This window comes from Ovis aries, chromosome 24 (genome assembly GCF_016772045.2).
Source record: "Ovis aries strain OAR_USU_Benz2616 breed Rambouillet chromosome 24, ARS-UI_Ramb_v3.0, whole genome shotgun sequence".
NCBI classification, from domain to species: Eukaryota; Metazoa; Chordata; class Mammalia; order Artiodactyla; family Bovidae; genus Ovis; species Ovis aries.
In genome coordinates this window covers 19,937,444-19,963,965 of record NC_056077.1, presented here as the reverse complement: position 1 = coordinate 19,963,965, position 26,522 = coordinate 19,937,444, and the positions used below count along the sequence as shown (strand labels likewise).

The following is a 26,522-nucleotide window of genomic DNA, read 5'->3' as shown; positions in this document are numbered from 1 at the left end:
TGAAACATACACTGGAGTTATAAGTGTTTAGTATAGAAAAGAATGTAAAATATCTCAATTTTTAAATTGCATACTGAAATAATATTTTGTATATATTGGCTAAATAATATACATTATTAAAATAATTTCACCTTTTCCTTTTTAAAATTTCTAGTAGCTACTAAAATCCTAATAGTACATGTATGACTCATTTCTATTGGGTGGCATGAAACTAACACTTGCCTTGGCAAAGACTAACACACATATCAAACAGACAATAAAGATATAAAAAAAGAAGAACATGAAGAAATACGCAGCCCAGATCATCCAATTTTTAAGTCCAATTGTAAGCTGGTACTCCTGTAGGAAATTCAAAACAAATCAAATATTAAATATATCGGCAATTCATAACATTTTCACATACATTTAAAAACTACATTCTCATAAAAACATATTTAAATGGATAATATAATTTTATGAGTGAAAAAATCAAGGCTCAGAAAGTCATGTGTGTTGATTACACTTATGCAGTTAGTAAGGGCAGTTCAGTTGAGTTCAGTCCCTCAGTCATGTCTGACTCTTTGCGACCCCATGAATCGCAGCACGCCAGGCCTTCCTGTCCATTACGAACTCCTGGAGTTCACTCAGACTCATGTCCATTGAGTCAGTAATGCAATCCAGCCATCTCATCCTCTGTTGTCTCCTTCTTCTCCTGCCCCCAATCCCTCCCAGCATCAGAGTCTTTTCCAATGAGTCAACTCTTCGCATGAGGTGGCCAAAGTACTGGAGCTTCAGCTTTAGCATCATTCCTTCCAAAGAAATCCCAGGGCTGATCTCCTTCAGAATGGACTGGTTGGATCTCCTTGCAGTCCAAGGGACTCTCAACAGTCTTCTCCAACACCACAGTTCAAAAGCATCAATTCTTCGGCGCTCAGCCTTCTTCACAGTCCAACTCTCACATCCATACATGACCACAGGAAAAACCATAGCCTTGACAAAACAGACCTTAGTCGGCAAGGTAATGTCTCTGTTTTTGAATATACTATCTAGGTTGGTCATAACTTTTCTTCCAAGGAGTAAACATCTTTTAATTTCATGGCTGCAATCACCATCTGCAGTGATTTTGGAGCCCCCCCCCAAATAAAGTCTGACACTGTTTCCACTGTTTCCCCATGTATTTCCCATGAAGTGATGGGACCGGATGCCATGATCTTCGTTTTCTGAATGTTGAGCTTTAAGCCAACTTTTTCACTCTCCTCTTTCACTTTCATCAAGAGGCTTTTGACTTCCTCTTCACTTTCTGCCATAAGGGTGGTGTCATCTGCATATCTGAGGTTATTGATATTTCTCCCGGCAATCTTGATTCCAGCTTGTGTTTCTTCCAGTCCAGCGTTTCTCATGATGTACCCTGCATACAAGTTAAATAAGCAGGGTGACAAGATACAGCCTTGACGTACTCCTTCTCCTATTTAGAACCAGTCTGTTGTTCCATGTCCAGTTCTAACTGTTCCTTCTTGACCTGCATACAGATTTCTCGAGAGGCAGGTCAGGTGGTCTGGTATGCCCATCTCTTTCAGAATTTTCCACAGTTTATTGTGATCCACACAATCAAAGGCTTTGGCATAGTCAATAAAACAGAAATGGATGTATTTTTGGAACTCTCTTGCTTTTTCCATGATTCAGCGGATGTTGGCAATTTGATCTCTGGTTCCCCTGCCTTTTCTAAAACCAGCTTGAACATCAGGAAGTTTATGGTTCATGTATTGCTGAAGACTGGTTTGGAGAATTTTGAGCATTACTTTACTAGCGTGTGAGATGAGCGCAATTGTGCGGTAGTTTGAGCATTCTTTGGCATTTCCTTTTTTGGGGATTGGAATGAAAACTGACCTTTTCCAGTCCTGTGGCCACTGCTGTTTTCCAAATTTGTTGGCATATTGAGTGCAGCACTTTCACAACATCATCTTTCAGGATTTGAAATAGCTCAACTGGAATTCCATCACCTCCACTAGTTTTGTTCGTAGTGATGCTTTCTAAGGCCCACTTGACTTCACATTCCAGGATGTCTGGCTCTAGATGAGTGATCACACCATCGTGATTATCCAGGTCGTGAAGATCTTTTTTGTACAGTTCTTCCGTGTATTCTTGCCACCTCTTCTTAATATCTTCTGCTTCTGTTAGGTCCATACCATTTCTGTCCTTTATCAAGCCCATCTTTGCATGAAATATTCCCTTGGTGTCTCTAATTTTCTTGAAGAGATCTCTAGTCTTTCCCATTCTGTTCTTTTCCTCTATTTCTGTGCATTGATCACTGAAGAAGGCTTTCTTATATCTTCTTGCTATTCTTTGGAACTCTGCATTCAGATGCTTATATCTTTCCTTTTCTCCTTGGCTTTTTGCTTCTCTTCTTTTCACAGCAATTTGTAAGGCTTCCCGAAACAGCCATTTTGCTTTTTTGCATTTCTTTTCCATGGGGATGGTCTTGATCCCTGTTTCCTGTACAATGTCACGAACCTCATTCCATAGTTCATCAGGCACTCTATCTATCAGATCTAGGCCCTTAAATCTATTTCTCACTTCCACTGACAGAATGTGGTCCTCTGGAGAAAGGAATGGCAAACCATTTCAGTATTCTTGCCTTGAGAACCCCATGAACAGTATGGAAAGGCAAAATGGTAGGATACTGAAAGAGGTACTCCCCAGGTCAGTAGGTGCCCAATATGCTACTGGAGGTCAGTGGAGAAATAACTCCAGAAAGAATGAAGGGATGGAGCCAAAGCAAAAACAATACACAGCTGTGGATGTGACTGGTGATAGAAGCAAGGTCTGATGCTGTAAAGGGCAATATTGCATAGGAACCTGGAATGTCAGGTCCATGAATCAAGGCAAATTGGAAGTGGTCAAACAAGAGATGGCAAGAGTGAACGTCAACATTCTAGGAATCAGCGAACTAAAATGGACTGGAATGGGTGAATTTAACTCAGATAACCATTATATCTACTACTGTGGGCAGGAATGCCTCAGAAGAAAGGGAGTAGCCATCATGGTCAACAAAAGAGTCTGAAATGCAGTACTTGGATGCAATCTCAAAAATGACAGAGTGATCTCTGTTCGTTTCCAAGGCAAACCATTAAATATCACAGTAATCCAAGTCTATGCCCCAACCAGTAACGCTGAAGAAGCTGAAGTTGAACAGTTCTATGAAGACCTACAAGACCTTTTAGAACTAACACCCAAAAAAGATGTCCTTTTCATTATAGGGGACTGGAATGCAAAAGTAGGAAGTCAAGAAACACCTGGAGTAACAGGCAAATTTGGCCCTGGAATGTGGAATGAAGCAGGGCAAAGACTAATAGAGTTTTGCAAAGAAAATGCACTGGTCATAGCAAACACCCTCTTCCAACAACACAAGAGAAGACTCTACACATGGACATCATCAGATGGTCAACACCGTAATCAGATTGATTATATTCTCTGCAGCAAAAGATGGAGAAGGTCCATACTGTCAACAAAAACAAGACCAGGAGCTGACTGTGGTTCAGATCATGAACTCATTACCAAATTCAGACTGAAATTGAAGAAAGCAGGGAAAACTGCTAGACCATTCAGGTATGACCTAAATCAAATCCCTTATGATTATACAGTGGAAGTGAGAAACAGTAAAGGCAGTACTGACATTCAAATCTTTTTCTCTTGAGTTCAGAAATCTTTTGTCAACATTACACCTAGTATTAAACCAAAATGGAGAGCATTTAAAATTAAACTTTGAAATATCAAGATTAAGATCTCTTTTCCATTATATCCACTTCCAGGGATATTAGATAAATGTGTTTATGGCTTCTTTCTTTTTTAAAAAATTCAATTGTAAATTAGAAGTCAGCAGTACTTCTTATACTTGTTCTTTGTAGGCAATGAGTCTTTTCCTTCTCTCTAGTTTGTCTCTGAGCTTTTTGGAACTGTGGTTTGATGTCTACCATTAATTTTGTAAAAGTCTCTGCTATTATTTCTTTAACTCTATTTTCACATCTCCTTTTTGAATTTCAACTATATACACGCCATATCATTGACAGTGTCCTATAGCTTTTCAATATTTTCTTCTGAATCTTTACATAGTGTTTTCTTTTTTCACTTAAGTTTGTGTAATTTCAACTTTCTTGTACTCAATTTTTTATTTTTTCTCATCAAGGTCAAGTCTACTTATGAATCTGTCAAAGGCATTCTTCACTTTTGTCAGCACGCTTTTTTTTTTTTTTAAATTTCTAGCAATTTCATTTGACTCCTTATAGCTTGCTGTTTCCAATCAGTTCAGTTCAGTTCAGTTGCTCAGTCGTGTCTGACTCTTTGAAACCCCATGGACTGCATCATACCAGGCCTCCCTGTCCATCACCAACTTCCAGAGTTGACTCAAACTCATGTCCATTGAGTCGGTGATGCCATCCTCTGTCATCCCCTTCTCCTCCCACCTTCAATCTTTCCCAGCATCAGGGTCTTTTCAAATCAGTCAGTTCTTCGCATTAGGTGGCCAAAGTATTGGAGTTTCAGGTTCAATATCAGCCCTTCCAATGAACATTCAAGACTGATTTCCTTTAGGATGGACTGGTTGGATCTCCTTGCAGTCCAAGGGACTCTCAAGAGTCTTCTCCAACACCACAGTTCAAAAGCATTAATTTTTCAGTGCTCAGCTGTTTCCAATAGCATTACCTATCTGATCGTGCATGTTATCTGATGTACTGAAAAGAGAAAGCTTGACACTACTATTTTTAAAGAAGGCATGTTTGTAAGATTGGCCTTTGGTTGGTATATGGAAATTTTGGTGATAGAGCACTCCCTTCACTGATATAAAACATTTTCTAAATGATAAGTGTAGCTGACTATGCCTGTTTGGACAAATAATATGGTGTATGCTGGATATCTGCTGTCTAGGAGTTTGGAATTTTGGTATGTGGTAGGCCAAAGGTGCTTATATACTATAACCAGCATGCCAATCAAAACCTTGGATGCTGAATCTCTAATGGATTTCTCTGGACAAGAACATCACAAATATGTTGCTGGGTTTTCATCACTGGTGCAAAAGTATGCCGTGTGATCTCTTGTGAAATTCCTTGCCGAAGCCTGCAGGTTAATTACTCTAGGCTTTGCCTGTGTCATTTTCTCTTATGATTCAGTTATCACCTACACTTACTCTACCATTAAAAGAAACCTTAGCTGTTAGCATACCTACATGCTGAGTCCCATGAATCCTTCAAGTGAATTTCAGAAAATAGGGATGGTCTGAAGGATCCTGGACACATCTACCTTTTCCTTTAGTGCCTTAAATTATTAATCACAGTAATTTAAACTGTGAAGCATGGGTCAGCAGTGGACCGCAGCAGGGCCGGGGGCACTGAATGCCCCAGTGGTGCACACGACCTTTTGAAGAAAGTCCTTCAGTTATCATCACCACCTTCACCATAGTTTGGCCTCAGGCCAAACAACTGGGAGGGAACACAGCCCTACCCATCAACAGAAAATTGGACTGAAGATTTACTGAGCATTGCCCCACCCATCGGAACAAGACCCAGTTTCCCACTCAGTCAGTCTCTCCCATCAGGAAGTTTCCATAAGCCTCTTACAGACAGAATGAAAACAACAATCACAGAAAACTAATCAAACTGATCACATGGATCACAGTCTTGTCTAACTCAATGAAACTATGAGCCATGCCATGTAGGGCCACCCAAGATGGAAGGGTCATGGTGGAGGGTTTTGACAAAACGTGGTCTACTATAGAAGGGAATGGCAAGCCACTTCAGTATTCTTGACTTGAGAACCCCATGAACACTTTGAAAAGACAAAAAGATAGGACACTGAAAGATGAACTCCCCAGGTTGGTAGGTACTCAATATGCTGCTGGAGAAGAGCGGAAAATTCTGAAAGAGATGGGAATACCAGACCACCTGACCTGCCTCTTGAGAAATCTATATGCAGTCAGGAAGCAGCAGTTAGAACTGGACATGGAACAACAGACTGATTCCAAATAGGAAAAGGAGTACATAAAAGCTGTATATTGTCACCCTGCTTATTTAACTTCTATGCAGAGTACATCATGAGAAACACTGGGCTGGATGAAACACAAGCTAGAATTAAGATTGCTGGGAGAAAAATCAATAATCTCAGATATGCAGATGACACCATCCTTATGGGAGAAAGTGAAGAAGAACTGAAGAGCCTCTTGATGAAAGTGAAAGAGGAGAGTGAAAAAGTTGGCTGAAAGCTCAACAATCAGAAGACTAAGATTATGGCATCTGATCCCATCATTTCATGGCAAATAGATGGGGAAACAATGGAAACAGCGGCAGACTTTGTTTTTTTGGGGTTCTAAAATCACTGCAGATGATGACTGCAGCCATGAAATTAAAAGGTGCTTACTCCTTGGAAGGAAACTTATGATCAAACTAGAGAGCATATTAAAAAGCAGAGACATTACTTTGCCAACAAAGGTCTGTCTAGTCAAGGCTATGGTTTTCTCAGTAGTCATGTTTGGACGTGAGAGTTGGAGTATAAAGAAAGCTGAGTGCCGAAGAATTGATGCTTTTGAACTGTGGTGTTGGAGAAGACTCTTGAGAGTCCCTTGGACTTCAAGGAGATCCAACCAGTCCATCCTAAAGGTCAATCCCGAGTGTTCATTGGAAGGATTGATGTTGAAGACAAAACTCCAAATTTTGGCCACCTGATGTGAAGAGCTGACTTATTTGAAAAGACCCTGACGCTGGGAAAGATTGAAGGCAGGAGGAGAAGGGGATGACAGAAGATGAGATGGTTGGATGGCTCACCAACTCAATGGACATGAATTTGGGTAAACTCCGGGAGTTGGTGAAGGACAGGGAGACCTGGCGTTCTGCAGTCCATGGGGTCGCAAAGAGTCAGATATGACTTAGTGACTGAACTGAACTGTACAGTGGAGAAATGACTCCAGAAAAAATGAAGAGATGGAGCCAAAGCAAAAACAACACCCAGCTGTGGATGTGACTGGTGATGGAAGTAAAGTCTGATGTTGTAAAGAACAATATTAAATAGGAACCTGGAACGTTAGGTCCATGAATCAAGGCAAATAGGAAGTGGTCAAACAGGAGATGGCAAGAGTGAACATCGACATTTTTAGAATCAGTGAACTAAAATGGACTGGAATGGGTGAATTTACTTCAGATGACCGTTATATCCACTACTGTGGGCAAGAATCCCTTAGAACAAATGGAGTAGCCCTCATAGTCAGCAAAAGAGGCTGAAATGCAGTACTTGGATGCAATCTCAAAAACAACAGAATGATCTCTGTTCATTTCCAAGGCAAGCCATTCAACATCACAGTAATCCAAGTATATGCCCAACCACTAATACTGAGGAAGCTGAAGTTGAATGGTTCTACGAAGACCGACAAGACCTTCTATAACTAACACCCAAAAAAGATATCCTTTTCATTATATGGGATTGGAATGTAAAAGTAGGAAGTCGAGAGATACTCGGAGTAACAGGCAAATTTGGCCTTGGAGTACAAAATGAAGCAAGGCAAAGGCTAACAGAGTTCTGTTAAGAGAACTAGTCATATCAAACACCCTCTTCCAACAACACAAGAGATGACTGTACACATGGACATCACCAGATGGTCAATACCGAACTCAGATTGATTATATTCCTTGTGGCAAAGATGAAGAAGCTCTATACAGTTATCAAAAACAAGACCAGGAGCTGACTGTGACCCAGATCATGAACTCCTTATTGCAAAATTCAGACTTTTGCAAAATTGAAGAAAGTAGGAAAGACCACTAGACCATCCAGCTGTGACCTAAATCAAATCCCTTATGATTATACAGTGGAAGCAACAAATAGATTCAAGGAATTAGATCAGATAGAGAGAGTGCTTGAAGAATTATGGAGGTTCATGATATTGTACAGGAGGCAGTGATCAAGACCATCCCCAAGAAAAAGAAGTGCAAAAAGGCAAAATGGTTGTCTGAAGAAGCCTTATAAATAGTTGAGAAAACAAGAGAAGCTAAAGGCAAAGGAGAAAAGGAAAGATACACCCATTTGAACACAGGGTTCCAAAGAATAGCAATGAAAGATAAAAAAGCCTTCCTCGGTGATCAATGCAGACAAACAGAGGAAAACAACAGAATGGGAAAGAGATCTCAAGAGATCTCTTCAAGAAAATTAGAGATACCAAGGGAACATTTTATGCAAAGATGGGCACAATAAAGGACAGAAATGGTAGGGGCCTAACAGAAGCAGAAGATATTAAGAAGAGGTGGCAAGAATACACAGAAGAACTATACAAAAAAGATCTTCATGACCCAGATAACTATGATGGTGTGTTCACTCACCTAGAGCCTGACATCCTGGAATGCAAAGTCAAGTGGGCCTTAGGAAGCATCACTATGAACAAAGATAGTGGAGGTGATGGAATTCTAGTTGAGCTATTTCAAATCCTAAAAGATGATGCTGTGAAACTGTTGCACTCAGTATGCCAGCAAATTTGGAAAACTCAGCATGGCCACAGGACTGGAAAAGATCAGTTTTCCTTCCAATCTCAAAGAAAGGCAATGCCAAAGAATGGTCAAACTATTGCACAATTGCATTCATCTCACATGCTAGCAAAGTAATGCTCAAAATTCTCCAAGCCAGGCTTCAATAGTATGTGAACCAGGAACTTCCAGATGCTTAAGTTGGATAAAGAAAAGGCACATGAAGCAGAGCTCCAACTGCCAACATCTGCTGGATCATTGAAAAAGTAAGAACATTCCAGAAAAACATCTACATCTGCTTTATTGACTATGCTAAAGCCTTTGACTGTGTGCATCACAACAAACTGTGGAAAATTCTTCAAGAGATGGGAATACTAGAGCACCTTACCTGCCTCTTGAGAAATCTGTATGCAGGTCAAGAAGGAACAGTTAGAACTGGACATGGAACAACAGACTGGTTTCAAATTGGGAAAGGAGTATGTCAAGGCTGTATATTTCACCCTGCTTAGTTAACTTACATGCAGAGTACATCATGTAAAATGCTGGGCTGGATGAAGCACAAACTGGAATACGTCCAGGAGAAATATCAATAACCTCAGATATGCAGATGACAACACCTTTGTGGCAGAAAGTAAAGAAGAACTAAAGAGCCTCTTGAGGAAATGAAAGAGGAGAGTGAAAAAGTTGGCTTAAAATTCAACATTCAAAAAACTGAAGATGATGGCATTCATTCCCATCACTTCATGACAAATAGATGGGGAAACAATGGAAATGGTGATAGACCTTATTTTTTGGGGGTCCAAAACCACTGCAGATGATGACTGCAGTCATGAAATTAAAAGACATTTACTCCTTGGAAGAAAAGCTATGACCAACCTAGACAGTATATTAAAAAGCAGAGACATTACATTGCCAACAAGGTCCATCTAGTCAAAGCTATGGTTTTTCCAGTAGTCATGTATGGATGTGAGAGTTGGAGTATAAAGAAAGCTGAGCGCTGAAGAATTGATGCTTTTGAACTATGGTGTTGGAGAAGACTCTTGAGAGTCCCTTGGACTGCAAGGAAATCCAACCAGTCCATCCTAAAGAAAATCAGTGCTGAATATTCATTGGAAGGACTGATGCTGAAGCTGAAACTCCAATACTTTTGGCCACCTGATGCAAAGAACTGCCTCACCAGAAAGCTCCCCAATGCTGGGAGAGATTGAAGGCGGGAGGAGAAGGGCAAAAGGGATGAGACGGTTGGATGGCATCACTGACTTGATGAGCTTGAGTAAACTCCGGGAGTTGGTGATGGACAGGGAAGTCTAGAGTGCTGCAGTCCATGGGGTGGCAAAGAGTCCAACACGACTGAGTGACTGAACTGAACTGAAAACTTGTCTGGTGTTTCTAACAACTTTGACTTATCTGAGTCTGATTTTGATTACAGATTTGTCTCTTTGAAACATTTTTTTCTTAATTTTTGGTGTGGCTTACAATCCTTTGTTGAAAATCACACATGTTAGCTAGGGGAGCATATATGAAGGTAAATAGGCCTATAGTGTGAGGCTTCATATTAGATTAGCTAGGACTTGAATTGTTTGAAATTGTTACTGTAGGTACTAGAAACATCAAATTCGTCTAGTGACCTTTTACCGTGTCCCTTCTTGCCATCAGGTTTTACTTTTACCTTTCTGCTGCTCCACCGTTTGCTTCTGGAAATCGGCCAGCTTGGTATTCACTCTTCCTGCTCTGTATTTGTTGTTACTGGGATATAATCTGCTTCTATGGGATGCAACAACCATCCACAATGCTGAACATGCAGAAATAATCCAATCCTCTGTGTAACAGAACTCTACATGCTTAAAAATCCTTTAAAGAAACTTTATAAGAAAATAATTTGGATTACCTTCAATTTTTTTTCCTTTTCCCATACAATAGATCGAATGATGGAAAGTACAATTGGAGAGAACATGAGTACGAACATCAAAGGAAGGAAACTACCAGTGAGCAAAAGTAATCCGTCATCAGGATAAGCTGGATATGGAAATCTCTGTACAAAGATGTTGATATCATCAAACAACTGTCTAGCACTGCTCTCATGATAGAGAATGATGGCCTTATCTAAGGCATGCTGTATAGCCAGGAATCCTTCTCTGATGTACCCTATATGATAAAATAAACATCATCAAGTAAAACATGCTAAAGAACATCTAATCAGACACATGCAAAAAGCAAGGTAATTCAAGTCAGTCACAGTTTATCACATATAGAACCTGAATTTAGTGTTGCATCAGGGCCAACTGAACATAATAGCTCTGAGAACCTATTATAGTTCTCACACAGAAACAAGGGTTATTTCTTCAGATGAATCTAATTCACATCTTCTAAAAATTAAATATATTTAATAAAAGTGGTAGACTTGGTAAATGTAATTCATATTAACAAAAAATGCAACTTTAATTAAACACTGGTGAGATGAAGACTTGGAAATGTAAAATAAGATGTGAAAGTCAGATTGACAGATATATACATAGTGAATAATACAGTTTGGACCCCAAGGAAAATTGTTTCAGTGAAACCAAGTTATCCATAAAGCTAAAAGGCAGTTTAGGAAGTAACTTGCTTTTCTTTTACTTATTTTTTTTACTTGGAATGTGCTTTTAATTTACAAATATAGAGCCCTATGCATTGGTAAAATAGGTGAGACTAACAAAAAATAATTACACTTGGGATAGACTCAAACTGCTTTTTTTTAAAACTGAAGCATAGTTGATTTACAATAATGTGATAGTGTCAAGTGTACAGCATAGTAACTCAGGTACATTTTTTCAGATTATATTCAACTAGAGGTTAGTATAAGAAATTGAATATAATTCCATATACAATAAACGCTTGTTGTTTATCTATTTTATGTATTTTGTAGTTGTTCAGTCACTCAGTCACGTCCGACTCTTTGTGATACCATAGACTGCAGCATGGCAGGCTTTCCTGTCCTGAACCATCTCCCAGAGCTTGCTCAAACTCATGCCCAATGATTTCGTGATGCCATCCAACCATCTCATTCTCTGTTGTCCCCTTCTCCACCTGCCTTCAATCTTTCCCAGCATCAGGGTCTTTTCTAATGACTCAGCTCTTCACACCAGGTGGCCAAAGTTTGGAGTTTCATCTCATCTTCAACATCAATCCTTCCAACGAACGCTCAGGATTGACCTTTAGGATGGACTGGTTGGATCTCCTTGAAGTCCAAGGGACTCTCAAGAGTCTTCTCCAGCACCATGGCTCAAAATCATCAATTCTTTGGTGCTCAGTTACCTTTATGGTCCAACTCTCAGATCCATACATGACTACTGGAAAAGCCATAGCTTTGACTATATGGACTTTAGTTGGCAAGGTGATGTCTCTGTTTTTTAATAAGCTGTCTAGGTTGGTCATAGATTACCTTTCAAGGAGCAAGTGTCTTTTAATTTCATGGCTGCAGTCACCATCTTCAGTGATTTTGGACCCCAAGAAAATAAAGTCTGTCACTGTTTCCCCATCTATATACAATGAAGTGATGGGACCGGATGCCATGATCTTAGTTTTTTAAATGTTGAGTTTTTAGCCAGCTTTTTCACTCTGCACTTTCACATTCATCAAGAGGTTCTTCAGTTCCTCTTCACTTTCTGCCATAATGGTGGCGTCACCTGCATATATAAAGTTACTGGTATTTCTCCCGGCAATCTTGATTCTAGCTTGTGCTTCATCCAGCCTGGCATTTTGCATGATGTACTCTGCACATAAGTTAAATAAGCAGGGTGCCAGTATACTGCTTTGATGTACTCCCTTCCCAATTTGGAACCAGTCTGTAGTTCCATGTCTGATTCTAAATGCTGCTTCTTGACTTGCATACAGGTTTCACAGGAGGCAGATAAGGTGGTCTGGTATAACAATCTTTTCAAGAATTTTCCACAATTTGTTGTGATGCACACAGTCAAAAGCTTTAGCATAGTCAATAAGTAGATGTTTTTCTGGAATTCTCTTGCTTTTTCTATGATCCAACAGATGTTGGCAATTTGATCTCTAGCTTGGGGAATTTTGAGCATTACTTTGCCAGCATTTGAAATGAGTGCAGTTGTATGGCAGTTTAAGCATTCTTTGGCATTGCCTTTCTTTGGGATTGGAATGAAAACTGATATTTTCCAGTCCTGTGGCCACTGCCAAGTTTTCCAAATTTGCTGACATATTAAGTGCAGCGCTGTAATAGCATCGTCTTTTAGGATTCAAAATAGCTCAGCTGGAATTCCATCACCTCCACTAACTTGGTTCGTAGTGCTGCTTCCTAAGGCCCACTTGACTTCACACTCCAAGATGGACTCTAGGTGAGTGATCACACCATTGTGGCTATCTAGGTCATTAAGATCTGTTTTGAATAGTTCTTCTGTGTATTCTTGCCACCTCTTCTTAATATCTTCTGCTTCTGTTAGGCCCCTACCATTTCTGTTCTTTATTGTGTCCATCTTTGTATGAAATGTTCTCTTAGTATCTCTAATTTTCTTGATGAGATCTCTAGTCTTTCCCATTCTATTGTTTTCCTCTATTTGTCTGCATTGATCACTGAGGAAGGCTTTTTCATCTTTCCTTGCTTTCTTTGGAACTCTGCATTCAAATGGGTGTATCTTTCCCTTTCTCCTTTGTCTTTAGCTTCTCGTTTTCTTGGCTATTTGTAAGGCCTCCTCAGACAACCATTTTGCCTTTTTGTACTTCTTTTTCTTTGGGATGGTCTTAATCACTGCCTTCTGTACTATATCACGAAACTCTGTCTTTAATTCTTCAGGCACTCTATCAGATCTAATTCCTTGAATCTATTTGTCACTTCCACTGTATAATCATAAGGGATTTGATTTAGGTCACAGTTGGATGGTCTAGTGGTTTTTCCTACTTTCTTCAATTTTGCAAAAGTCTGAATTTTGCAATAAGGAGTTCGTGATCTGGGTCACAGTCAGCTCCTGGTCTTGTTTTTGCTGACTGTATAGAGCTTCTTCATCTTTGCCGCAAGGAATATAATCAATCTGAGTTCGGTACTGACCATTTGGTGATGTCCATGTGTACAGTCATCTCTTGTGTTGTTGCAATAGGGTGTTTGCTATGACTAGTGCGTTTTCTTGGTTTGCCTTGCTTCATTTTGTACTCCAAGGCTAAACTTGCCTGTTACTCTAGGTAACTCCTGCCTTCCGTACTTTTGCATTCCAATCCCTCAGATGAAAAGGTCATCCTTTTTAGGTGTTAGTTTTAAAACGTCCTGTAGGTCTTCTTACCACCATTCAACTTCAGCTTCTTTAGTATTACTGGTTGGGGCATATACTTGGATTACTGTGATACTGAATGGTTTGCCTTGGAAACAACAGAGATCATTCTGTTGTTTTTGAGAATGCACCCAAGCACTGCATTTTGGACTCTTCTGTTGACTATAAGGGCTACTTCATTTCTTCTTCTAAGGGATTCTTGCTCACAGTAGTAGATATAATGGCCATCTGAATTAAATTTGACCCTTTTGTTCCATTTTAGTTCACTGATTCCTAAAATATTGATGTTCACTCCTGCCACCTCCTGTTTGACCACTTCCAATTTACCTTGATTCATGGACTTACTATTCTATCGCAGGTTCCTATGCGATATTATTTACAGCATCAAACTTTACTTTCACCACCAGACACATCCACAAGTGGGCGCTGTTTTTGCTTTGGCTCAGCCTCTTCATTTCTTCTGGAGCTATTTCTCTGCTCTTGTCCAGGAGCATATTAGGCACCTACTGACCTGGGGAGTTCATCTTTCAGTGTCCCATCTTTTTGCCTTTTCATACTGTTCATGGGGTTCTCAAGGCAAGAATGCTGAAGTCGTTTGCCATTCCCTTCTCCAATGGACCATGTTTTGTCAGAATTCTCCACCATATCTGTCCATTTTGGGGGACTCTACATGGCATGGCTCATAATTTCATTGCATTAGACAAGGCTGTGATCCATGTGATCAGTTTGTTTAGTTTCCAGGGACTGTGGTTTTCATTTTCTGTGCCCTCTGATGTATGAAGATAAGAGGCTTGTGGAACCTTCCCTTATGGGAGGGACTGGCTGTGGGGAAAATTTGGTCTTGCTCTGGTGGGCAAGGCCATGCTGAGGAAATCTTTTATCCAAGTTTCTGCTGATAGGTGGGTCTGTGTTCCCTCCCTTTAGTTTGGCCAGAGGGGGTAATGGTGACCTCCTTCAAAAGGACTTATGGAGCATACCAGGCCTCTCAGGACTGTTGTAGTCAGTGCCCCTGACCCTGCAGCAGGCCACTGTCAACTCATGCCTCCACCAGAGACTCAAGGACACTCACAGGCAAGTCTGGCTCAGTCTCTTGTGGAGCCACTGCTCCTTTCCCCTGAGTCTTGGTGGGCACAAGGTTTTGTTTGTGCCCTCCAAGTCTTTTTGCCCAGTCCTGTGGAAGTTCTATAATCAAATACCACTGGCTTTCAAAATCAAATTCCCTGGGGATTCTCAGTCCCTTTGCTGGATTTCCCAGGTTAAGAAATCTCTTGTGGGCCCTAGAAACTTTGCAACAGTGCAAGAACTTGTTTGGTATAATTGTTCTCCAGTTCATGGGTCATCTGCTCAGTGGCTCTACAGTGGAACTAATGGTGACCTCCTCCAAGAGGACTTATGCCTCACACCTTGCCACCCAGGTCTGATGCAGCCAGAGCCCCTGTCTTCGTGGTGGGTCACTGCTGACTCGTGCCTCTGCAGGAGACACTCAGACACCCAAAGGTAAGTCTGGCTCAGTCCCTCGTGGAGGTCACTGCTCCTTTCCCTGGGTCCTTGTGAGCATAATTCTTTTTTTTTTTTGCATCCCCTCAGCATCTGGTGGGTCTGAGATTTGATTTTAAACATGAATGCACCCCTCCTACTGTCTTGTTGGGGTTTCTCCTTTGCCCCTGGATGCAGGCTATCTTTTTCTGCTAGGATTCAACATTCTCCTGTTGATGGTTGTTTAGCAACTAGTTGTGATTTTGGTATTCTTGCAGGAGAAGATGAGCACACATCCTTCTACTCCAGTACCTTAGAAGTTAATCAATCTAAGGCAAGGATGAGACTTTAATCAGGGAGCCAGCTGACCAAGAAGATGGAAGGCTAATGTCTCAAAATAACCATATTATCTGGGTTTGGTTCTTTTATAGATCAGAGATTGGGGGGTGGGGTGAGGAAGCAAAGTAAAAAGGCCATTAATCTTGCAAACATCTCCTAGAATGGCAAGCCTCAGGCAGGGGATGTGTTAATTTCTTCCTGCCATCTACAGGTGGACAGAGTTCTGAACAAAGGCACTTTAGTACAGTCAGGCAGGTGGGTAGGATTCTCTGAGGCAGAGCATTCTGTATGATTATAATAACAAAAGCAATGAAAAGCAAGTCAAAGAAACAGTTTCTGACATGGAGTCAGAATTGGCTTCTTCTCCACAGTATATTCACATCCCACTCAAAGCATCTCCCTTTCTTCTGAATTCATGCTGAGATTTCTCCCCAGAAACATCCTCAAGTCCAAGAAACTTGGTTTAGAGCTTCCACAGTCATTCCCTCAAGTATGGAACCTTTTGGAAACAGAGTTATGGTTCTCATTGCTGAAGCAGCACCCCAGGCTATGGGGTGCAAGCCTGGCTTGCCCTGCCTGTTCTGTGATGCCCTTGGTCTAAGAAGCTGCTTGCATATGCCTTCTGCTAGCTGTAGTTGCATACTGCATTTTATGTATAGCAGTGTTAGGTAGGTAGAACAGGGAAAAGGAGTCCAAAATGGCAGGGGCTACAGACAAGGAAGGGAAAAGCCCGTGAAAATGAAACAAAAGAAGGTCCGAGGACCGGAGTGAGGACCTCAAGTAAAACAAACAACACTCCTGGCTGGCCCAATTTACATAGGACAGGCCCAGGGAGAGATAAACATATAAGTAGAAGAGCCAAAGCCAGCTCTCTCTCTCCTGCGTGCTGGGGCGGTCTCCTCATGTCTTTAGATCAATGTGTCCTCACACCTCAAAGATGGATTTTCCTGCTATCTTCTAAATAAAATAGAGCTGTAACACTGAGCTGTAACACTGATTTGTCTAAGAGCTATAACACAGTCCATTTGAGACCTGAGAGCTATAACACGGTCTATCCAAGACCTGAGAGCTGTGACTCGCCGAGGGGGCTTTAATGTCTGTCACTCCAAATCTTTGTTGTGACGAGACAAAGAATCGAGGAACATACACTCGCGTGACAGTAGTTACTAATTTTTTAAGGTTGGAAATCAGATAATTAATTTTATTCCTTTCAGTTTTTCTCGTATCAACATACAAACATTATAGAGTTATTTCTAAGCATTGTATCCTCCTAATTTTTCTCCCAAACCTTAACATGTTATTTTTGGGAGAAAAACTCCCTCTGCACTTCCTAGATTCAGGTGATTATTTCCTTTCCCATGGTAGGGAATTTTTTTTTTTTTTTACTATAATCTCTTCGAGTATTTTATCAGTCTTTTTCTCTTCTTCTTCTGGGATCACTATAATTTGACTGCAGATGGGTTTAATGTTGTCCCAAAGGTTTCTTAAGACTGTCTGCATTTCTTTTCATTCTTTTTCCTTTATTCTGTTCTGCAGCAGTGATTTCCACCATTCTATCTTCCAGCTCACTTATCCATTCTACTGCCTCAGCTATTCTGTTCTTTATTCCTTCCGCTGTCTTTTTCATTTCAGTTATTAGATTGTTCATCATCACTGTTCATCCGTTCTTTAGTTCTTCTAGATCTTTGTTATACATTTCTTGTACTTTCTCTATCTGTACCTCTATTTTCCCAAGATCTTGCATCATCTTTACTATCATTGCTCTGATATTTTTCAGGTAGATTGCCTATCTCCTCTTTATTTAGTTGGTCTTGTAGGGTTTTACATTTCTCTTTTCTGTAACATATTTCTGTTATCTCATTTTGTCTGTGTTTGTGGTTTCCACTCTTAAGGCTGCAGGATTGTACTTCCTCTTGCTTCTGGTGCCTGTCCCTTGGTGGGAAGGTTCCATCTAGGGGCTTGCACAGCCTTTCTGGTGGGAGGGAGATGAGTCTTGTCCTTCTGGTGGGCAGGGCTGTGTCAATGGGCATGTTTTGGGGTGTCTGTAAGGTTAGTTCAACTTTAGGCCCCTGTTTACTAATGGGTGGGGCTGTGTTCCTGTTTTTCTGGTTGTTGAAAGAAAACAACCAAAGATAATAATACACAAAAACAAAAAACAGAAAAACAAAACAAAAATTAAAGTAAAACAAAAAGAAAAATACAAAATCCCTAAAATTTAAAGTGAAAATAACAGTCAAAAATTCACATGATAACAAAACAAAAAAATAATATTACAATTCCCTGTGGCCTCTGCTATCAGTGTCATTGCCATCCTTGTGAACCACAGTCAACCGCCACCTCCTCAAGAGGCCCTCCAAGACCTCTAGGAAGGTCATGAGGCCTCCTGTAGGCACTATGGTGGGGAGCTCAGGTTCTGACCTGGCCCAACCTCTGCATGTGTGTGCCCACAAAGTCCACAGCTGCTAAAGTCAAACCTATCTCAGTTGTGGGACACTCACTGTCCATTTAGATGTTCCACAGGTGCTGGGTTTACTAAGTCCATCACAGGGATTTAACTCACACCTTGTGCAGCTGCAAGAAGTGATTTCAGTTCTTCCTTGGTCACACAGCCTCTGAGACTCAGCTTAAGTTTGGGCACAAACTTTGCATGTGGGCCACCCTCAGGCATCTGCTCTCTGTTCAGATGAAATGGGGTGAGGGCAGCAAATGACTGGGGCATGTTTGATTGCTTAGGTGGGAGGGAGAAAGAGGTGGTAACAACTGGGGCATGTGAGCTCACTTTGGCAAGAGCCATCTCCCAGCTCCTGTGGAGGAAGGGGCTGGTGTGGGCACAGAGGCCTTGATGGTGGCCCCACCCTTTGTGTACCACTCAGGGTATCTCACTTCGAAAGGAGACAATGTTTCCTCCAGGAGCAATCAGGCTGCAGAGCTCCTCAATTCTGTCTCTTGAGGTTGTCTCCATGCAGCTGACAGAAGTCTTCTCCTTATTTGCGCTCTCCAAAGCCCATGCTTTAGCATTCAGTCCCTGCCAGCACTGGCTGACACCATCTAAGATTGAGGCATGGACCATCCTGTAAATCTTGCTCTGTCCTGCTTGCCACAGACCAGCTGCTGCACTCCTCTCTGATAGCCCTCAAAGCTCTCCTATTTCATCTGATCTTGAGGAACAGTGAGGGGGCTTCCCTGGATATAACTTCTCCTCTCCTTCAGCTTCCACCCAGGGGTATGAGTCCCATCTGCTTCTTTTTTTCTTCCTTCAGGAAAACTCCCTGGGGTTGGGAATTCCCTGGTGGTCCAGCAGCGAGGACTCACCACTCCCACTGTGGGGAGTCTGGGTTCAACCCTCAGCCAAGGATCCAAGATCCTGGCAAGCCATGCGGCCTGTCCAAAAACAGAATAAACAAAACAGACTAACAAAAATCAAAACAAATAGCAAAAATAAAACAAAACAAAGAAAATAAAAAAAAGAAAACAAATCAAACCAAAACCAAAACCAAAACAAAACAAACAACAAGAAAACAGAAAAAAAAAAAACAGCATAAAGCCAAAAAGATATTCCCTGAAGAAAATAAAAATAGAATAAATGAAAATTTAAAAATACAAAATTGAAAAAAACAAAACAGGAACAACAACAAAATTCCCTGGGGCCTCTGTTATCAGTGTCCTTGTCCCCACGGTGAACTACAGCCAACTCCCACTTCCCCAGGAGATCCTCCAAGACCTCTAGTTAGGTTACTGGACCCACTAAGGGTAGTGTGGAGTCAGCTCAAACTTTGACATGGCCCATCACACTCCCTACCCTGTGTACATGGCCACAAGTCCACAGCTGCTAAAGGTAGACCTGGCTCAGTTGCAGGAGCAATTTTCCATTAAAATGTACTCTAGGCACCAAGTTTACCGAGCTCCCTGTGTGGGATTAATTTATGGTTTGTGCAGCTTGAAGGAAAGATTTCAGGTCTTCCTCAGTCAAACAGCCTCTAGGGCTCTGCTTCGGTTTTGGCTGTACCTCTGTCTTTGGTTCACCCACAGGTGTCTGTTTCTTGCCCAGCCAAGAAGGGGCTAAAGGCAGCAACTGGGGGGAGTACTGACCTGTTTCCCACCATTTTGCTATACATATTTTTTTCTGCCCTCTTCTCTCTTATTTCTGAAGGACTTTAATTATACAGATGTAAAACATTTAGTATTTTCCCACATCTCAGTGAACCACCACTTAAAAAAAATTTTTTTTTTCAGAACGGTTATATTTTATTGTTTCTAGTTCGCTTTTTCTTCTGTCATCTTCATTTGAATATTAAATTTCTCTTGTATTTTCCAATTTAGACTTTGTGTTTTATTCCTCTTTTATTGTTTATATTTCTCTTCCAAAATTTATTTTTCCTATCACTGTATGTTTATTTTCTTTTATTTCAGTGACAATAGTTATATAGCCACTTAAAAGTCATGTCTTCTTAATTTCATAATCTGGGTTTCCTTGAAGTCTATCTCAGTTGGTATTAAGAAATACTAAACATTTTAATAGTAATATGATATTGTACTGTAATGTAATGTAATGTAATGTAATTGATATGTAAGAATACACAGACTAAAAGGGAGTAAAGAGAGAATTTCAGGATAGATTACTTTAAGTAGTTTTGGTGAAATTGCTTTACTCCACATGGAGAAAAATAATGTTTAACACTTAGCCAAAACCACATACAAATGTGAATTCCGCATGGATTACATTCAAATCGTAGAAGGAAAAATAAGAAATATTAGGACAATATTTTTGAACTTAGAAGAAGGGGCAGGCTCCTCAAATGATCTCAGAAGAAGAGCCACATGACAAAACTGATGAACTATATATCAAATTAAATATTTCCTTAAATAAAGGACAATAGAATCACAAATTGGAAAAATGCACTTTTAACATTTGGTACCAGCAATAAGTGTATCTAGAATATACAAAGAACTTCTGAATAGTTATGTTTTAAAATAAATATTTAAATACATAAATAAATAAATTTTGTGTTATTTGAAACTCTGTCATGTGGAGGGATTGTTGTTTTTTTTTTTTTTTTTTTTTTTTTTTAAGTGACAAAATGTTCTTTAATTTTCATACCTATTACTGCAATTTACTTATTGCCATCATTTTTACTTTTCTCACACACAGTAAGACTAAATAGATTATATTTGAGCTCATTAACATTTTTACTTTGAAAGCCAGAATCATTTTAAAATGTTCATTTACTTATTTGCAGGTTGTTTTAGGATTTCTTTTATTTTTTTATTTATTTTTTTTATTTTATTTTATTTTAATTTTTAAATTTTAAAATCTTTAATTCTTACATGCATTCCCAAACATGAACCCCCTCCACCTCCCTCCCATAACATCTTTCTGGTCATCCCCATGTACCAGCCCCAAGCATGCTGCATCCTGCGTCAGACATAGACTGGCGATTCAATTCACATGATAGTATACATGTTAGAATGTCATTCTCCCAAATCATCCCACCCTCTCCCTCTCCCTCTGAGTCCAAAAGTCCGTTATACATCTGTGTCTCTTTCCTGTCTTGCATACAGGGTCATTGCCATCTTTCTAAATTCCATATATATGTGTTAGTATACTGTATTGTTTTTTCTGGCTTACTTCACTCTGTATAATCGGCTCAGTTTCATCCATCTCATCAGAACTGATTCAAACGAATTCTTTTAACTGCTGAGTAATACTCCATTGTAGCTTTCTTATCCATTCATCTGCTGATGGACATCTAGGTTGTTTCCATGTCCTGGCTATTATAAACAGTGCTGCGATGAACATTGGGGTACATGTGTCTCTTTCAATTCTGGTTTGTTGTTTTTAAATTTCCTTTTTGAATTGACATATATTTGATTTACAATATTATATTAGTTTTAAGTGTACAACATGGTGATTTGGTATTTTTATAGGTTATATTCCATTAAAAGTTATTACAAAATAGCCACTATGGAAAGCAGTATGGAGGTTCCCCAGAAAACTAAAAAACAGTACTCCTGGGCATATACCTGGACAAAACTGTAATTCAAAATGATACACAAACCCCTATATTCATAGCAGCAGTGTTCACAGTAGCCAAAATGTGGAAACAACCAAAATGTTCATCAACAGATGAAGGTATATACAAGATATCATGCATGTATACAGTAGAATGCTACACTGCCATACACAATGCCATTTGGAGCACCACAGATGCAACTAGAGATTATCATGCTAAGTGAGGTAAGTCAGAAAGAGGAAGATAAATACCATATATCACTTCTGGGTTGCTTCCATATCTTGGCTTTTCACTTGGGTTGCTTCCATATCTTGGCTATTGTAAATATTGCTGCTATGGACATTGGGTGCATGTATCTTTTCTAGTCAGGGTTTTCATTTTCTTTGAGATGTATATTGAGGAGTGGAACTACTGGATCATATAGTAGTTCTAATTGTAGTTTTTTAAGTGTCCATACTGTTTTCTATTCCCATACCCAGTGTACAAGAGATTCTCTTTTCTCCATATTCTGGTCAACATTTGTCATTTGTAGACTTTTGATGACAGCCATTCTGATATAAATGAAGTGTTATCTCATCTGATTTACATTTTTCTAATAATTAGTGATACTGAGCACCTCTCCATGTGTCTGTTGGCCATCCATACGTGTTCTTTGGGAAAAAATGTGTATTCAGGTCTTCTGCCCATTTTTTGATTGGGTGTTAGCTTTTTTTGATATTGAGTTGTATAAGCTGTTTGTGTATTTTGGATATTAACCCCTTGTCTGCCATACCATTAGCAAATATTTTTTCTCATTCCATATGAGAAGTGGAATTTTGTTGATGTTTGTTGTGCAAAAGCTTTAAAGCTTAATTCTTAAGTTTTACTTTTGCCTTAGGAGACAGATAGAAAAGACTTTGCTACAATTTCCATCAAAGAATGTCCTGCCTATGTTCTCTTCTAGGAGTTCCATAGTATCAAGTTTTATATTTAGTCTTTAATCTTTTTAAAGTTTATTTTAGTACATGGCATTATGAGTGAATGTTCGAATCTCATTGTTTTACATGTAGCTGCCCATTTTTTTTCAGCATCACTTATTGAAAAGACTGTTTTTTTTTTCTTCATTGTATATTCTTACCTATATAAACTGACTATAGGTCTGTGGATTTATTTCTGGGATCTCCACTCTGTTCCACTGGCCTATGTATCTGTTTTTGTGCTGCACCATTCTGTTTTGATTACTGTATATTTGTAGTGTAGTCTGAAGTCAGGGAATATGATAGCTTCAGCTTTTTTTTTTTTTTAATCAAGCTTGCTTCAGCAATTTGGAGTCTTCTGGTTCCATATAAACTTTAGGATTTTTTGCTCTAGTTCTGTGAAAAATGTCATGGGTATTTTGAAAGAGATTGTATTAAATCTGTAGACTGCTTTCAGTATGACCATCTTAGCAATATTAATTCACTAATTTTTCAACATGGACCATCTTTCCCTTTCTTTGAGTCATCTTTAATTTCCTTCATCAATGTTCTATAGTTTTTTTAAAAAAATAAAAAATCTTTTTTATTAAGGAATTGCTGTTTTTAGGTTTCAAGAGATTCTTTTGCAGTTATAAAATTGAAATATCAAATATCCTTCTTTGATATATTTAGTACCTATCCAAGGAAGGTGCCCCCAAGGAGGGCATGGCAACCGACTCCAGTATTCTTGCCTGGAGAATCCCATGGACAGAGGAGCCTGAAAGTTTGCAGTCCATATGGTCTCAAAGAGTCAGATATAACTGAAGTGAATTAGCATGAAGCAGTAGCTGTCTTAATATTCTACTCACCTACTTGTCAATCCTTCTTAATCTCTGTATCTTTGTCTTCTTTTATTTACTCTTCCTTAATTTAAAGCTGAGTGATGAAGAATTGATGCTTTTGAACTGTGGTGTTGGAGAAGACTCTTGAGAGTCCCTTGGACTGCAAGGAGATCCAACCAGTCCATTCTGAAGGAGATCAGTCCTGGGTGTTCTTTGGAGGGAATGATGTTAAAGCTGAAGCTCCAGTACTTTGGCCACCTCATGCAAAGAGTTGACTCATTGGAAAAGACTCTGATGCTAGGAGGGATCGGAGGCAGGAGGAGAAGGGGACGACAGAGGATAAGATGGCTGGATGGCATCATTGACTTGATGTACGTGAGTTTGAGTGAAGGACAGGGAGGCCTAGCGTGCTGTGATTCATGGGATCGCAGAGTCGGACACGACTGAGAGACTAAACTGAACTGAACTGAACTGAAACATGCTTCATCCATCCTTCTTTTCATAACATTTTCCCACTAATAGTATGGTATTAAGGAAACCCAAGGGCATACTGCCTGGTGTCAAGTAATATAACACTCAAAATCAAGAAGTGAAATAAAACAAAATTCAGATGTCCAACGCAAAGAAAGGGCCATTCTCTGAAACACTGCAACCAATTATATAAATTGTGAAATATAGGTCACAGTCTTCTTTATTCATCAATAGAAACAAAAGTTTGAGTTCAGATCTAAACAAATACCAAAGATGAACATGAGCGTCATTACTTGGAAAGTGTCATTACTTGAAGAGATGCATCCACTACCATATCATTTCTCCTATTCATACTAAATATTGCTATGATTTTGTCTCTTATAACTTCCAGGAAGAGATTTCATATTCCTTCACTTAACACATTAGGTATTTAATAATCTGTTTGCCTCTTAGCTTCACCTTGAATATCCTCCTGTTTAAGTCTCTATTCTAGCTATAAAAAAGAAAACAAACAAAATGCCATGTAGTCCCCTGAATGTGGCATCTTATCTTGATGCGTTCATGATCTTACTTGAACTATGTGGAATAGTACTCATTTATCTCCATCAAGCTAATTCATATAGTTACTTGTAGACTCAGCTTAATTTCTTTCTCAACAGACTACATAAAGATTATTTTTAATGACTGTCTAATATGTTCATCTATTCTGTTACTGGTTAGGATGTTTCCAATTTTTGTTGCTAATGCTAAAATGTGCATAGGTTTTTTCCTTCTACTGAGTATCTCCTAAATATTAAAAGCTCAAGGGCTTCTCTGGTAGCTCAGCTGGTAAAGAATCTGCCTGCAATGCAGGAGACCCTGGTTCGATTCCTGGGTCGGGAGTATCTGCTGGAGAAGGCACTGGCTACCCTCTCCAGTATTCTTGGGCTTCCTGGGTAGTTCAGCTGGTATAGAATCTGCCTGCAGTGTGGAAGACCTGGGTTTGATTCCTGGGTTGGGAAGATCCCCTGGAGAAGGGAACAGCTACCAGTTCAGAATTCTGGCCTGGAGAATTCCACGGCTGTATAGTCCATGGGGTCACAAAGAGTCAGACACAATTGAGCGACTTTCACTTTCACTTTGCATAAAAATCTCAAGTATAGTTGGTAAACTAATATTACACATTAAGGGCTTTTCAAGAAAATATGCAATATGAAAATTTGAATTAAAAATTATCATCACAATTTTTAAAGTTTTAGATCAAATCAATAGAGTTATACGTAGACATGAATATTCAAACAATACCAACAAATTAAAATATATGTATTTGAAAAGCAGAACACTAAACCACAACTAAATAAAGATAAGTGTATTGGTATAAGAATTGAAAGAGTTTCCCTGGTGGCTCAGTGATAAAGAATCCACCTGCCAAAGGAGACATGGGTTCAATTCCTGGGTTGGGAAGTTCCTCTGGAGAAGGAAATGGCAATCTACTCCAGTATTCTTGCCTGGAAAATCCCATGGACAGAGGAGCCTTGTGGGCTACTGTCCACAGGGTCACAAAAGATTCTGACATGAATTAGCGATTAAATAACAACAAAGCATTCTATATATATATTATATATTCTCTCTCTCTCTCTCTATATATATATGTTAGTTTACCAAATGTATAAGATTTAGTAGTTTTTATATAATATACACTTAATTTAAAAATTACAAGTTAAGAATAAAGTGATTTATTTCATATATCTGTATAAATACACATATGTATACATACACGTATACACACACATATATACACAATATAAATAACATATATATTATTATGCAAGTGTAATAAAAATTAAGTATGCATATGCATAAGGATCTGCTCACCAGGACCTCCTCCATCATGATGACCTGGATTCCTGGGTCCTACAGAGGGCTGATTAGGAAAAAGTAAGGTTGTTTTCCAGCCTGCCTCGCCTGGCCATATGATAGTCCTCTGTATAGCAGCAAAACGCAGATGATATTTTACCTAGAAGTAGCAGCAGAAAACAAACTATGTTTAAAACCAAACTAAACTGAAAAGCAAATATTAGAAAATAAAGCAAAGTTAAATCCACATGGGAAACCATGTGATTTGAAATTGAGACTCATCTGATATGAAAGTGATTCTGAATGCCTGCAAGTGACAGTGACTCCAAGCACAACAAATATAATCCAATCATATTTATATTTTAAGTCCTCTCCCAATGCAGACAGTTCACAAAAAGAAGATACACACATGGCCCACAAATATATAAAAACTTTCTCAATGGCATAGAATGGAATAAATACAAATTAAAACTACATTGACATTTTTCTTACCTGTCACACCGGAAAAGTCAAAACATACTGTGTTAACATACTGTGTTTGCAAGGCAGTCAATAGGCACTTTAATACATTGCTTGTAGTATGCAAAATGGCACAATAATAATGAATAATAACATCTGACAATGTTCCACAAAACTATATATGCATGCATTATTTAATTCAGCAATCATACTTTCAATAACAGACTTGGAATATAAACCTCAAACAGTATGGGAAAAAAATCACACGCACACGGTTGTTTGTTGTAACATTATTTGTCGTGGAAATACAGCATATTGGAATCAACCTAACTGTTCATACATAAAAGACTGCATAAATTACACAATACAGAGTTCTGTATCTGCTCGAGGTATAGTCAGAAAATAGAAACTAGATAAC

General features: G+C 39.3%; 1 protein-coding gene across 1 annotated transcript in view; it reads right to left on the bottom strand.

The window, feature by feature from the left end:
- LOC101114079 (phospholipid-transporting ATPase ABCA3-like) overlaps positions 1-26,522 on the bottom strand; it is a 272,511-nt gene that overhangs the window by 231,309 nt on the left and 14,680 nt on the right. Inside the window, exons 4-6 of the mRNA XM_042240680.1 lie at positions 25,664-25,805; positions 10,360-10,616; positions 229-339 (exon numbers count right to left, since the gene is read on the bottom strand). Coding sequence (XP_042096614.1) covers positions 229-339; positions 10,360-10,616; positions 25,664-25,805 — 510 coding nt within the window. The remainder of the gene's footprint in view (positions 1-228; positions 340-10,359; positions 10,617-25,663; positions 25,806-26,522) is intronic.